This window comes from Pezoporus flaviventris, unplaced genomic scaffold, assembly GCF_033815535.1.
Source record: "Pezoporus flaviventris isolate CSIRO_AGI_PZ_B2104156 unplaced genomic scaffold, CSIRO_AGI_Pfla_v1 ptg000081l, whole genome shotgun sequence".
In the NCBI taxonomy this organism is placed as follows: domain Eukaryota; kingdom Metazoa; phylum Chordata; class Aves; order Psittaciformes; family Psittacidae; genus Pezoporus; species Pezoporus flaviventris.
In genome coordinates this window covers 251,726-268,068 of record NW_026892629.1, presented here as the reverse complement: position 1 = coordinate 268,068, position 16,343 = coordinate 251,726, and the positions used below count along the sequence as shown (strand labels likewise).

Here is a 16,343-nt window from a genome sequence, read left to right as displayed (position 1 = left end):
GCTAAAGTTCTTCCAGTACTTCTGCAAGTTCCCCTGGCTGTCCAGTATATCTGATTCTGCTGAGGATTTTACAGTACAGCTGATGTAAAGCTGTTTAAAAGTCCTAAAGAAGTTTGACTTCATATAAGAACTTTTCTAAGATGCACAGTGTTGTAAGTCGATACACTATGAAGTACATTCTTGAATAGTTCAATCACATTCTTTAGTTTGCATTTTAATTTTATAACATGGACTGAATATACTAGGCAGGACATTTACAAATGGGAGAAGCCTTCTTGCCTCCATAAGTGACTTGCCCAGATCATCCCAATTAGTGTCACTTCTGATTATGTCCTAAGTGGTCTGACACCAGACATGGAAAGGTTCTCTTTTGTAAGGGAAATGTTGCTAACTATCATTGTCTGTAAATATTTTTACATCATAAATTTATATAAATCTAGTCTTGTTCCATAACATCATATAAAGTTGCATCATGAAGCTAGCATGTTAAGCACTGTAGGAATTTTGTATACTTTCAAAAGTGTGGTATAGCTGGAAGACTGTTTTCATCCAGCCTCTTGGTTGCAGCGCCCAGAATGCAGCTAACAGAAACACGCAGGAGTGCAAAGGGGCTCCAGAGCTCTGCTGTAGATGGTGTGGGACTGCTTGAAAGTGTACAGTGACAATGGTCGCATTCCACAGGGAGACAGTTGCTGGAGCAGTTGTTCTTGACATATCTGAGTCCTAACCTCAACAGTGCTAGAGAAGATGTTGCCTTTTAGGTCCTAGGCTGCAGGGAGATCCTGCTGCTGCTTCCTGGGGGTGGGGGTGATGGTGGACCCATCTGTGGGAGATCTGTTCTCTTTCCCTTACTGTAATAAGGGGAGCACCTTGCCAGTGATACCCACGGTTGTGGTTGGTGCTAGGAGCCCAACAGTGTAAGTGCTGTGATGTCCATGTGTGTGTAACTTTCTAGGCTGCTGTACCAGCATTCTGTCTTACATAAAGTGCTTAATTTTATTTATGTTTAAAACACTCTTCTCAGAATACTGCACAGTGGTCTGTGAAAGGTTATTTATGGGATCTTAGTTAGCATTCTTTCCTGATGCAGTGCCAGCTGGTTTGCAGCATACAGTTTTTCAAAAGTCTTCTAGGTCTAAAATAAAAACTGATAATTGATTTCTTCCAGTGGCCTTGTATGAGCGGTAAGACTAATAATCAGCATACTGATGCATTGAAGTGACTTGATTGTATTGTCATGCTCTTCCCAGTTTTGACACCAACTGTGCGTCCTTCAGGTTTAGCATTAATGTGCTTCATGCGGTACCGAAATCTACTGCAATTTCAGCTCTGAAATTTTCATATGTTGAAGCTGTCAGTAAACATGGAGAGAGCTCCTAGCTTATATACCAGTGTATCTCTAAATGAAGAGCTTGGGAATCTTTTCACAAAATGCCACACTAGGAGTTACTTTTCATTCCAAACAATTAGTTCTTGTCACTAGGGGTAGAGGGTGGGGTTGAAAAGATGAAGTGCAGATTTTTAGTTTTCTAAAACTGTTAGTTGCTGGACTTGGTATGTTTTGTATGAGTGAACAAACAACAGAGAAGACCAGGTGAAAGTCTTTGGAAAAGGAGGCACAAGCAAAATAATCTGTATAATGGAGGAAATTTGTAATGACAACGCTTCGGGAACATCTACTTTAAAGGATATGAAATGATGACCATGTTGTACCTGTACTACATATCCTGTGCTGTCATTTGCAGGAAGGAGCATAACGCACAGTAAGAAGTGGAGTTCACTTAGAAATGTTGAGAATTTGACTGGATACACCATCCACTCCACATGCACATGCATGTACACATTCTGTCACATATGCACAGGCATATACAGACACGTGGACATAACTATATATACATTTCAATTTAAGAACAAAAATACTTGATAAATATTTAAAATGTAAAAGGCAAGTACAGATTCAGTACATGGCTACATCTACTGAGGGCCTGTGACTTCAGCCACATTTAAAAGTAATTCATAGAACAGTATGATGTAACAGCCCTTTAAAAACAGGTTCATTGATACAGTGTTATTTTAATAGCAGCTTACTTATAATAGGGTCTTTTATTTTCTTTAACATTTTGTTTGAAGCTTAGAATTGTAAGTAAGCAATAAAATATAGTAGATAAATCTGTACAGCATAGCTTACTGTTTAAGCTTTCTGATCTTAAAAAAGTTACTGAAGCTTTATAGTTTAACCAGACAAATACAAATCTTAGATAAGATTACTCAACTGTCAGGTAAGAGGCAGAGGTTTTGCTTGTTTCTGGTAAAACAGCTAGTTTGTCACATAATTATAACTGGATATCTAAAAGCAAAAAATAGTTGGTTGAAAGCAAAGTTAACAATGCTTAGCTTCATCCTTTGCAAATAGTATAATGATTGTAGTGGACATAGCATGTAGTGATGAGAGGAATGGCTTTAAACTGAAAGAGGTAGATTTATGTTAGGAAGAAATTCTTCACTGTGAGGTTGGTGAGGCACTGGTACAGGTTGCTTAGAGAAGCTATGGATGCCCCATCCCTGGCAGTGTTCAAAGCCAGGCTGGTTGGAGCTTTGAGCAACCTGGTCTAGTGGAAGGTGTCACTGCTCATTGCAGGGGGGTTGGAACTACATGATATTTAAGGTCCCTTCCAAACAAAAGCAGTCAGTGATTGCATGTGTTCACTGTGGTAAAGCCACTGAAAAGAAAACTATTTCACTTCAGCTTCATACTGGGGGCTAAGAAAAAAGAGGGTAAATTTTAACTTGAGTTTTACATACTTGGGTGTAATGAGTTTGGTTTAACTCCTGTCTGGAAATGCCATTGAAACATTTTTTTTTCTGTACCATTTCCTTACTCTTTGGAAGAGTTCAGGAAAAATGCAGGTTACTTAAGGAGCAGTTTTAACAGAAATGAATCATTAAAATACCAGGAAATGCACAAAGTACTGAATATTTCCAAAACTTATTTAGATCTGCATGCATGTTCTTAAACATTATCTCTATCAAAATTCAGTTTGAAAGAACATCGGTGTCATCTCTTACTGGAATCACTGTTCTGTATTTTTGGACTCTCTTCAGTATTGAAAAAACATGTTGGTGCATTAGTCACAGACAGTGCTCACCAAACTCAAAAGATTTGATAAATTATAGGACTTCATTAAGCTGATATCAGGCCAAATCTTGAAGTGCATTCACAGAAGCTTGTCTCTGAGGCAGTAAGATGATTTTTGGTGAAGGTTGTACTGTACTGGACACCATCTCTTCAAGATGCTTTAAGGTAAACCACTCTCTCCAGCTCTCCATCACAAAGTACAACTTCAGTAACTTGGATCAAAAGCAATCTTGAGAACTTGTGCAGTAATGCTGCTCAGGAGAGAAACCGGTTTTCACTGCAGTTAATTGTCCTTGTCTTTTTTTTCTTTTTCCCTTCCCCCCCCCTTTTTTTTTCCTCAGGGTGAAAAGGTGTTTGCTCATTTGCTCTTTTTAATTCCCCTGGTTGCCAGTGCTAGTCAGAGCTTTGGGCATTACATCTGGTGAAAATAAAATTCAGAACTTCGTGTACTTTTCATTTACAATGTAACTGTCTCTTGCAACTACAGAATTAGTCAAAATAACTCATGCTAGTGTAAAGCATATCTGTTCTCTTACATGTGTTCATTTTGGATAAAAACAATAATTAAAATTTCGTGGTAAATATTTTGACATATAAATGAATATCCAGGTCCTTGTCTTTTTTTAAGTTCACTGGCATTTTCCTGCCTGCCCATGCTAGTTTTGAAATAAATATTACAAGATGCAATTCCTCTGAGAACTAGGAGTGTTGGTTGCAGGAGCTACTTGGCAAATGATTCCATCTCATAAATAGACTAATATATTTTAGCTATGAAAATAAATTTTCTGGTGCTATAAATAGCACTATAATGTTGAAAAAAACAGCAAAAGGATATTTGGGGGTTTTTTTCAGGGTTTTTTTCTTGTTTCTTCTAAATAATCCCCTTTTCCTTTTTGGTTGTGAAGCTATCTATTATTTCTGTTTGTCATACAAATCCATTTAAATCTTTCTCTACAAAACGTATTCTGTCTGAAAGGCAAAGTCAAGGTGTTTTTTTTTTGTGGACAGATAAGGAAACAGAAGCACTGAGAGACAGCACACATACCTACAGAAGGTTAGCGACAACCACTACTGTATATCCCAGGCACCTGACTTAACCATTTTTTGCCAACTGACATTTCCCAGTGCTTGATGAAGAGTGCGGCGTGTCTCAAAATGAACTCAAGCTCCAGTCTAGGATTACGATACCAAAGAATGGGGAATATCTAAAAGCTCATGAGAACACACACGTCCATAAGCTATTAGTTGCCATCCCCTTTTAGTTAATTCCTGTTTTGGGGAGAAATTGGGGAACAAACAGCTGGATAACTTCACTCTCATAACTATGCTTAAATTACTGTCAGCAGCAGTGAATTTACTACTCTTGTATGCCAGCCAGCCTATGAAGGCTCATGTCTTCTTTTTACTGGATTAGACTAGCATGTGGTGCTGCATCTCGGCCTGCACCTTGTTTTCATTTAAAAGTACTAGAGAAAGCATATACTTGCCTAAATGGAGTTTCTCACTTGGATTTCTTAAATCAGAACTTCTTAGTGACAAGAAGTGTCTTAATTTTGTGAGCATGCCCTGTTTTTCAGCGCGCTCTGTTTCTGGTTTAGGATCTTTGGTTGGTACCTCAGTAGGGTGATGATTAAAATATATTATGGCTTTAAGCATGTGATGATGAGAGTTATTCTCAATCATTGTTTGGAGTAAAGTAGTAAAGTTAATGGTAAGTTTTGCAAACTTTCAGATCTTCAAAAGGGATATTATGAAGGCTAGTAACTAAGTTGTTCTTAGAAGTTATTCTGTTATATTGTGGCTGAAGAATTGAAACAGATAACTTGCCATTTTACCTTATAGCAAAATGCATGGGATTTCATTTTCAGAACATCAACTTACACATGTAATAAGAAAAAACAGTGATGCATATGTAGGGTCATACTTCCATAGGTGGTTTGTTTTCTTATACAGTTTATAGGAAGTAAACTAAGTGAGAATTTTAGCAAAAAATTACTTTGAAATAAAGCATATACATTGAGTCCTTAGGGAAGAACTATGCTACTGGAGCAAACTCAAAAGTAAAACCTATTTCAGAATTAATTTTTTAGATTCTCTTCCATTTGATTTGGCTCTCAATCAATTCTGCCTCTTTTCTTTCATGCTTATGGAAGATAATACTTTGAATAAGGGCTTTCTTCTGTACCTGAGCAGCTTCATAGTGTTGATACTTTACTGTAACTTTAATGAAATAATTTCTAAAAGATAGTATTGTGGAAATAGTTAGATTTTCAGTTCCCAGTTAATGCCTGAAGTAACAACATTGCCCTGATTATCCTGTATCCAAAAGTAGCTTACTCAGAAGTTTTTCTAGTTTGCAGGAAGAACTTTTACAGGTAGCTATCTTTGCATAGGGATTAGAGAATGGAAGCAGGAAAATTAAATGTGTGATATATGGGTAGTAAACTAACACTGAGTTCTGGGTTGCTCTTGAAAACTTACTGATTATATGCGTCCATATGCTACTGTAACTTCTGCCTGATGTGGTTGCAAGTGCATGGTGGCATTGGTCTTTGAGTTGTTTTTTATGGAAGTCAGCCTCTAAATATCTGATTGGCAGCCACCTAAAAATACAATGTATGAAGAAAATTTAAAACCTAAAAACATCAGTAAAGCTTTCACAAATACATATTTGTCATAAATATTTTGTTTCCCAGAAGGAAGTGGACTTCAGGAGTTGTGTTCTTTGTGCTTCCATCTGTGCATTTTCCCAGATACGTTTCCTGAAGTAACATTTGAACATATTGAAAACTTAATTGGATATGACAGGGAAGTTGTAGTCTAAATTTGCTAAGCCTGTACAAATTTAATGAAAACTCATGAGCATACAAGAGAGGGAAATCCAAAGTATTACCTTAAGGAAGACAAAAGACAAGCACCACCTGTCTAATCTGCTTGCTGGTCTGCTGACTCCTCAGCATGCAGCAGTAGGCTGCCACAACATATGCATTGTATTTCCTTGTACAGACACTGGAACCTGAAATGATACTTGCTGCCTTTTTTTCCCAGCCAGTGGTGAAGGGGCAGGGGCAGGAGATGTGAAGGTAGAGTAGGAAGGAGGACATGGTAGGGAGCAGGAGAAACAATAATGGGGGTTGGTAAAAGTGTTTTGGTAGGGGAGGAAGATAGACTTCTGTGATACTGCTGTGGGTGGTACGAAGACAGGCTTTTTATCTTTGCATAATGGCTTGTTTAGAATAAGCAGTTGCTTGCAGTATACATGCATGTGAAGTACATGTAAAACAAGTAAACTATCAAGAAATGAGAGAAAAGGAATACTTTCAACAGTTCTAGTGAAAAAAAAGTGTAAGAAAATGCACTCATATAGGTTGCAGGGTATCTATGGTCAATACAGATGTGACTGCACTTGTCAGTGCTAGTTTTAATGTACATAATATGGCTGAAACTGGCAGTTCCATCCAGGTGGCACACCTGTGATTGTACAGGCTCTACAAACCTGTAAGGGACCCTAAAAGCTTATGTGATTCTCTGGCTTCCTGTTGAAATTCATACTGCCAACTGCATAGGTACAGCTACAATTAAAGTAATGCAAGCACACCTATTTGTGTTATGAATGCATCTTCATTTTGCTCTACAGCTATCCTGCTGGGGTAAACACTGTATTAGAAAACTTGCATTGTGCTTTCAGTCTTCAGAATGCAATGGAAATTCACTCTGAGCAAAATATGTTGTCACCATGCTAGTTTTGGAAGCTGGGCTGCTGAGGTTTTTTCACTTTGGACTGTATGGTTGATATGAAAGGCATCATTAATTAGTCATCAGTGGTTCTCAGTCCTGAGAACCATTTTCTTTTTTTTGAGCTTTCACTAGTAATTATTTTCACATATAAAAACATGTGACAGTCTGTAGAATGTGAACCGAGTTGCAGTACTCTTAAACTCTGTACTGCTTCTGACTTTTTGCAAACGTGACTCCATACAACAAACACCAAATTGCCTTATGATCTTTTAAATTTATTAGAAAGTCTTTTCTGAGTTTTTGCTCATGTGGATCAGAAGTTGTCTCCTTTCATCTTAGTTTTCAGTTATGAGCATATTGTCTTTCAAGATTTAGTATAGAGCTAATGTGGTAAGGAAGGCCATCACTATTATTTAGAAACAGTGAGATCTGTTTCTTGCCTTAGGAACAAATGTGGGAGAATGAAAATGCTGAGGTGGTCTTTTGCTCCTCTCTCTTGCAAAATAAGTTATTTATGTTAGATCTCAGGTACTAGGAAAAAGTTAAGAGGGTTGTTGCTATGGCATATCCATTGTGCTGATACCACTCTCCTCGTTTATGAACGAAATAACATCTACACCTTAAACAAACTGACCCTGTTGGCTCCAGTGTTTGCTATTTTACCTGAATTGGTTTGAACATACAGTGCTTTCAGTGTAGTTGGTCTGATAATGAACTGTTCTTATTAAGTATTATTACCTTCTCCAGTAGCAGCAAGGCTGAGCGACCTCTGTGCTTGTTGCAGAAGAAGAAAAGCATACAGTTGACCACTGTGTGAAAATGTGAGCTGTAGAAAATTTGAGTACAGCAGCCAGCCCACAAAATGTGCTGTGCTTTCTGTCCCGTGGACTTTTCTAAGCAGTATATGCAATGCAAAAAAGAAAACAAACCTTTCTTTTCTGCCATCATATGGTGTCTTGTCAGCATGTTATTATCTGAAAGTTCTAGTCCTGAGTCCTTTTCTCATGACTGATGTTACCTGTACCTATACTTTCATTCCATCTCCTCTTACACTTGTCTTATCCTTGTTGTTAACTGCATTGGTGGACACTGCATCTAACAAGGCAGTAACTGGGATAATGAGAGCACTTCAGAAATCTTCTGAGCATTTCTATCAAAGGAAAAAATGCTTTTTGAAATACAAATTAGAGGTATTAACTGCATAATGCAACTGATCTTTGTAATACAAATTTATTAATAAATTATAAAATTTTGTTTTATAGGAACAAATTTAAGATGGGTCTCAAATTTGACACTGGGAATGACCAGTATTTCTAAATGAATGTGTAGTTTTCAGTAAATAAAGACTCCATAGTAAGCAAGATGAAAAACTGAGCAAAACTGTAAATTGTGCGAATGTCTTTCAGGGATAAAATTCCCCAGCCATCAAGAAACATAAGAGTATGCTAACCTTCATTTTGTTCTGTTTTAATAATGTCCCAATGGCTGCTCTTTGGTGCCAACTTTGATCTCAGTTTCTGCAATAGGAGGCAAAGATGGTTTTGCCCAGTGGAGTTTATGCAAATCAGCAGATGGCTTTGCAGGAGTATGATCTGTTATGTTTCCTAAGTGGATGAGTTTGCTTTTTTAAATATCCTGGCAGCAACAGATTTGTCAATATCTTGCATTATATTTTTTTTAAATGGCCTTTCAATTACTTTAATTGTGATTTGTTTGATTTTTTTTTTTTTTTTTTTTTTTTTTTATTCCCCTGCCCCTCTCCTTTTTTCCCTCTTTCTGTAGATTCTGGGACTTTTCCAAGCCTAACCCTTTGCTGGAAACAGTCGAGCATCATACTGAATTTACATGTGGACTGGACTTAAGTCTTCACAACCGTGGTCAGGTAAGAGCTGGGATGAATTTACTTTTCATTTGCCTATTATAGCCGCTGTGGTCATGGCTGGGTTGTAGGACTCAGATCTTGAGTAAGAGCCACCAGGGTGCAGAAAGCTTCTGGGAGTGAGTCTGGCTGAATGCTTATTAAATAAATGTCACTTAAGGTCCATTTTTATTTATAAAGTAGATATTTGCGTTGGGTAGGAGAGAAGGGTGAGAGAGACAGAATTGTAAAATCAGATAGCTAAAACTTAGTGAGCTCAGGGAAAATGAGGTAGTTTTGTTTCAGAAGGAAGAGTAATAGAGAAGGGCCTAGAATGCTATGCTGAGATACAGAGCTTTCTTCTACCTACTTAGAATGCCAAGTTAAACACTGATAGTGTCACACATGATACCTATCAGAATATTTGTAGTACTAAAATAGGTTTAATATGTAATTAGAATTCTAAAACCCTTGGCTAATGATATGAATGAGTGGAACCCATTTTATGAGTGGCACTTATTTCTGAATTGGTTGTGGCCGAATTCTCCTCTGCTTCTGTTGCTACTATAGTTTCTCCTTTGTAAACAGAGGATTGTTGTTTGTAGTAAGAACTGGTTTTTTTCAGGCAGGAAGGGCAGAAAAAAGTCTTTAAAATGAGAGACAAGTTTTCACACAGACATTACTGTCACTGAGTTAACTGTAACTAATGCACTATTTAATGTGCCACAGACATCATTTGCATCTAGATTTCTTTGTAATTCACAGTGAAATTAATTTTTTACCCCAGATAAAAATGCTTTGTAACATCTGCTTGAAATTCTGATTGGACAAAGCAAGTAAGGCCATTGTAATTTGTGCTACTGATAAAAGGACACAGAAGAAAGATGTAAGTTTGGCAAAATAATTAGCTTAATGCATGTGGAATCATTCTAGCCAAATGCAAGCTTGAAGAGTTTCCGGCCTGGCTGCTTGTTCCCTTAATTCTGTTCATTCATGTGGTCATGCTATGAGCCACATAAGGGGATTTGTAAGGCTGAAAAAAAATTCTCAAGTGTCAGGTTATTTTGTCATTGGGAAAGGGCATGAACAGGTAAAGGCCAGTTGCTGGAAATTAAAATTTCATCCCAAATGGGTGCATAGTTATGATTATGGCGAATTGGGCCCAGAAGGAACAGCAAGCATAGTGTAGTGCATTAGGGCCTTACAGTGCTATATTGCTTTGAGGCTAGTTCAGCTTTCCATGAAGTTGGTGTGGGTTTTGCCATGAATCTGAATGAGGCAAGAAGATTTTTCTTCATTTTGTATTGAGGATGTGTTTACCTCTTGATTATAAGCCTGTTGCAAAGAGCCCTATGTGTTACAGAATGGGTCTCAGTAGATGGTGTTTCTGACTGCCTGGCTAGATATGATGTCTTTTTCTATGATTTATCTGTCAAACTTGGAGTTACTGCTTGAAGATGAAAGGCCAAGTAAATGCTCATTGATGAGAGATAATGAATTGAAAGCGAACAGCTGCACGTGCACTTGTACGTTGGAAAAAAGAAAGTGATGGTGTGCATACCCATCTACATTAAGGCGTTTGTGCATCATTTGTGCATAAGGCAGGTATTTTTTTTCCACACAAAAATTCTACAAGTCCAAAGTTGGACAAAATCTGTAAATCTGGGGTGCATATCCATATACACTCTATGCCAGTATGCCTTCCAGACAGAAGTTTGGCATCTGCAACAGTTTTAATATTCCTCTGTTCTTTTTCTATTGAGTTGATTTAGTGTATTGTGCGGGTTGGCTATCACAGCAATGCAAAATACACACATTCTGTTTTTTAAAAGAAGTTTAAAAACCTGCAATAGAACTAAACTGCAACTGCAAGATAAAGAATGAACACAAGGGAAACATAGCCTCCAGTTTTAAAAAGGAAAAAAAGACCCAGGGAGCTACAGGCCAGTCAGTCTCGCTTCTGTGCCTGGCAAGATCATAGAGCAGATCCCTCTAGAAGCTATGCTAAGGCACGTGGACAATAAGGGGGTGGTTGGTGACAGCCAACCTTCACTAAGGGCTTCACTAAGATCTTATTGTGCCTGACAAATTTGGGAGCCTTCCTCAATGGGGTCACAGCATTGGTGGATAAGAGAAGAGCAACTGACATCATCTACCTGGACTCATGCAAAGCATTTGACACAGTCCTGCATGATATCCTTGTCTCTAAACTGGAAAGGCAGCCCAGAAAGCCAACCATGTCATGGGCTGCATCAAAAGGAGCATGCCCAGCCGGTTTAGGGAGGTGATTCTCTCCCTCTACTCTGCTGTCATAAGACCCCCTGGTGGAGGAGTGTGTTCAGCTCTGGGGTCTCCAACACGAGGGATGTGGACCTGCTCAAGCAAGTCCAGAGGGGGCCACAAAGATGCTCTGAAGGCTGGAACACCTCTGCTATGGAGACAGGCTGAGAGAGTTTGGCTTGTTCAGCTTGGAGAAGAGAACACTCCAGGGAGACCTTAGAGCAGCTTCCAGCGCCTAAAGGAGGTCTACAGGAAATATGGAGAGGGACATTTAGAAGTGCATGTAGGAACAGGACAAGGCAGAATGGTTTTAGACTGAAAGAGGGTATAAACAGGGGAAGTTTAGATTGCATATAAGGAGGAAATTCTTTACTGTAAGGGTGATGAGGCAGTGGAATGGGTTGCCCAAGGAAGCTGTGAATGCTCCATCCCTGGTGGTGTTCAAGGCCAGGTTGGACAGAGCCTTGGGTGACATGGTTTAGTGTGAGGTGTCCCTGCCCATAGCAGGGGGGTTGGAACTAGATGATCTTAAGGTCCTTTCAAACCCTAACTACTCTATGGTATTTATGTTAGGTATATGGAAGAAATTCTTTACTGTGAGGTTGATGAGACACAGGCACAGGTTGCCCAGGGAAGTTGTGGCGGCCCCATCCCTGGCAATGTTCAAGACCAGGCTGGATGGGGCTTTGAGCACCCTGGTCTAGTAGAAGGTGTCCCTGCCCATGACAGGGGGGTAGATGATCTTTAGCATCCCTTCCAATACAAACCAGTCTATGCTGTGAACACTTACTGAATAGTTGCTTCCAATATGAGCACTTGCAGTTTCTCCCAGGCTTCTGTGTCAATCCAACAAAGATTATTTGCTTAAATTTTATGTTGCTAATCCCAATATGTAGGTTGCTTTTATGTCTGCTCTCTATCAAGACCTGATAATGAGCCCCATTCATTGTTGTTCTTCATGCATTTGTATGATTTGTGATTTTCACTGTGTGCTATATAAGGAGTTACAATTTGAGATTTGAACTGCTTCTCTCCTCCATGCATGCACAGTACTTTATTCGTAATGGACAAGCTATTAATTTATAGTCAAATTAAGTACCATTCTGGTCATTAACCTTTGCTTTCATTCTTAATGATATTTTTGTTGTCTAGCTAGATGATATTTGGCTTTGCCCAATGAACTTAAGCATTTTTGAAGTATCTTTTACATGTCAAGAAAAAACAGTCTGTACTTCTGAAAAAGTGTTCAAAATAGATACTGTGATTAAGTACCTGGTCTAGGAATTACAAGACATTTCTGTGGAAATGATTAAGCTTTGAAGAGAATCCACAGGCAGAGACTAGCTACATGCAGGCAGGCTGGTTCTTGTACAGTATCCTGCTAATGGGAGGCAACAGGTGGGAGAGAGATCTGTTCATAAGGGAACATATTACAAAGGTAGCTCATTAGCTGGATGAAAGAGAAAACTCCTTTGTATTTAAGATTCTGATATCTAATTTGGGGTATCTGTCACTATGTAAATGTTGAAAGCTTTGCATTTTAATAAAATCAGCTGTTGCTTGGTTTGGTTTTTTTCCCACCATAATGTTGGTGTCAGGTGCATAGCAGTTTCAGATAACTACCTAACAAACTTCCAGATGCACAGAAATATGTGCATTCTACAGTGCAAAGCAGTAATGGAAATGATCCTTATGATATTCAGGGTATTTCTCTGTTAAACTGCAAGTGCTGATGTGAGAGCTTGCAGGGCAGGTTGTCTAGGAGAAAATGCCTCCAACTGCAGCTTTCAGCCAAAGTAGCTCTGGTGTGCACAAGAACAGTGACACCCTAAGCACCAAAAATCTTTTAAATTTGTAATGGTGTACAGTACTAAGAATGGTACAAATCCATTTATGTTGTCAGCAGTATTAAAGCATGCAGTTTTTAAAGCAGACATGATAGTTCTTTCCAGAGGTTGGGAGTAAGAAAAACAAAGGATGTATACAGAAAATATGAAAATGGTAATCACCTCTATACTATTCCTCACTGATAATGCTAGACCATACATGGAATTGTACTCTGTAGCTCATTGTATTACTTATTTCTCTCCTGATACTTATTCTCCCTGTATTGTGATCTGTGAATGTTCTGATTTTTTTATTTAAAAGCAGCCTTTTCTTCAGTTGTAGGTTTCATGTAATATGGCAGTAATGAATTATTTTTAATTTTAGTTAATTAATTTTGCTTTAAATTTAATTAATTTTAAATGCCTTTTAGGCAATCCACCAATGAGAGATAAAAAGTGCAGATACTGTGAACATTCACTTCTTGTCTTCATTCTGAAATTATTTCAGTAAGTACGTAAAGAATAGAAAATACGTATGTGCATCATGAATACCCAGCCCTTTCTGTTGTAGTTCTAAAGCTGTATTTTGCTTACACAAATGTAAGAAAACACGAAGCTCTGAACTCTGTGTGAAACCCATTTTCAGCCTACACATCATGTCTGTTCTGAACTCTGTAAACCAGCCAGTGGAAAGTAAAAATTAATACTTTCCATTGAGCCAAGCTTGCTGTCTGAGAACAGGGCTAGGTATCTAATGGGAACAGGAAGAATCTTTCAATTTCTCTATACTTTTACACTTTGAACAGTGACATTCCCAAATTGCAAGGATATGTGATTTTCAACAGAAGTGATGGCAAGTGGTGTAGTGATTTAGAACACTTGATATGTGAAAAGCACATCAGACATCCGTGACATACCTAATCAGATCAGGATATATATATATTTCAACAATATACAAAACTAAGATGCTCTGTTTGGAAAATAAAATAGTTGTGTACCATATGAGGATAAAACAAATGTCCGTTTTCTGGTCCAAAATCATCTGTTATCTGAATGTGTGTTAAAGGTTAGGTTTTAGAATAATTTATGTACAACGCTATTTATGTACAAAACGTCCTGATCACTTACGATTTTCTTTTACTGTGGTTGTGTGTGTTTGGATGGTAATTGTACTACAAATGGGCAGCTAGCTGTCTAAATAGCTGTTTGTGTCAGCATATTTGGAGAGGCAAACTTAGGTTTTTTTAGCCCTCTGTGTATGGCTCCTTATGTAACTATTCCCCCAGAGTAGGTTAGTACACATAAAACTGATGTTGGCTTAACCGATATAGCCAAATATAAAAGCAGAAGATGTCTTTAGAGAGGCTGGTTTGCTGTGTATTTTACTGTTCATTTAAATTGATTGTGCACTCTCAACAGGCCCAGACTTGTTGACTATTTCACATAAAAATGGAGTTACAGCTTGTAGAAATGTACAGAAAAAAAGAGACTTTATCTGTTTGTTTTGTGGTGTGTTTTTTTCTTTTGATTGCTTGCTCTTATCTTACACTTAATTGCTAAGGAATGTTAGCTCTCACCCAGCTGTTGTGGCTATCACACTCCTACTTCATTTTAGTCTCTCTTTATGGTCCTTCTCCAGGATGCTACTGGAGTTATATAGTTAGTGATACTTTGAGATAAAAGGATCCTACTTACTTAATTTCAGAGCGCATTTTTTGCAAGGAGAGATAAAATTTAACCAGCTGCAAATGTTAAACCAGTTTTAACAACTTTACAGGGTTGGAAGGGGGCAAGGAAGGTGACATTTCTTATTGGTGGTTAACGTATGTCTTTTCCAAAATGTTAAAATTAAGCTTTCCTTGTGAAAGTCAAAGCTAGCCTTTCATGAGTAATGGTCATTCTTTGCCATTGTCAGCAGAAGTCTCATCCTAAGGTGTTTGGAAAGGTTGCTCTCGGGTATCACAATTCAGTAAAAGCTGTAAGTGTACGGAGAGGAAAATGCACTTTAATTTTGATTCTCAAGTGCTACGAAGAGGTGGGAGGCAGTAGTTTCTTACTCAGTAAATGTGTTGCTTGTGCACTGTATTTGATTCACTGGCTTATCTGTAATTATATCCCAAAAGGAAGAAACTTAATTCTGAGGTAAAGGATGAGGCTGAAGATTGGGTAGGTTCATTAGAAAACACAGTTTCACATGCTTTTGGGGTCACCAGGGTTAGTACCAGCACAGAAAGACATTTTGCAGTTCCAGTGTATCTTCTGCAAAAGACTTTATCAGTTAAAAACAGTCCTTGAAAATCTGGGGAGATGTCTTTCCCCTAAGCCATGGAGTACAGAATTGCTACAGATTCTGTGGAGATTCCAAGGGTTTCTCTCGAGCCTGCAATCGCATCTCAATTTGCTTCACATGTAACTGATGAAATGCACACTCAGAAGAGTTGTGTTTAGAAATCCATTAAGACAACTACCAAGTCATCTTCCTGTTAACCTGTGTCAGAGCAATGAAACAAATGTTGAGACAGGTCCATGGTTTTCAGATCAGTTCTTTGTGACTTATCTTTGCAATCTGAAAAACAATGCCCCTCAAGTCTTCTATCTTTTCTCTCCTCAAGAAAGAAATGGATTTCTTAAGCAGTATTTGGAACATCGGTTTCTGGTAACTGTAGTTTGAACCTATATCTTTATAAGAATTTCTGTCCGTTAGTGGAAACAATAATTTAAAAAATGTGCATTTTTTTTCAAAAGTAAATTACAAAATAAATGGTATTATTTCCCACGGGAAATAAAAAGGTTTTAATTTACCAACTCCCATCACTTCCGCTCTCATGTAAAGTTAGGCATCATGAGCAGTTCAACCTGGCAACTGTGGACCAAACAAAAGACCACACTAGTGGTTTGGATTTTCTAGTACAAAACAGATATTGAATGCATTTAAACTCATGCATGAGTCATTATGCACTTAACCAACTAGTTTTAATGATCACCTGCGAATGTGATTTGATGAGTAGCAAACCTAATAGCTTGCTTTATCTCTACTTAATCTCCACCCCACACACTTACAGAGGATGGTCAGAACCACGCAGAAATACGTCATAATGATATAAATAGACCATTAAATTCTGTATGAAAAGACACAGAAGATAAGGTAAAAGAGGGAATCACAGTGTTAATGGAAGTGAGGAGCTGAATACTTCTTCTGCTGTCTCTTCTACAGAAAAAAAAAGACAGATCTTATTAGTTTTATTTGAAAATGGGATGGGATGAAGAGAAGCTGAGAAGAGAGCTGGGTCACTCTCAGACACATTTATGTATTGTCCTATGATTTATTATGAGCACTCTGGAAGCTGAGTGGCACCAAGATACTTCCAGAAGTACTAATCTAGAGAGGGCTGTACTTTCTTCTGATGAAACCCCTTCCTAAAGGGGTTACTGAAGATAAAGTTTTTACTTGTTCTTTTAATGTATTTAATCCTGGTTAGAGCTTGGGGGTTTATTACACCTCCAA

At 38.1% G+C, this 16,343-nt stretch overlaps 1 protein-coding gene across 1 annotated transcript in view; it reads left to right on the top strand.

Annotated features, from left to right (window-relative positions):
- PEX7 (peroxisomal biogenesis factor 7) overlaps positions 1–16,343 on the top strand; it is a 45,316-nt gene that overhangs the window by 22,442 nt on the left and 6,531 nt on the right. Inside the window, exon 9 of the mRNA XM_061474944.1 lies at positions 8,657–8,756. Coding sequence (XP_061330928.1) covers positions 8,657–8,756 — 100 coding nt within the window. The remainder of the gene's footprint in view (positions 1–8,656; positions 8,757–16,343) is intronic.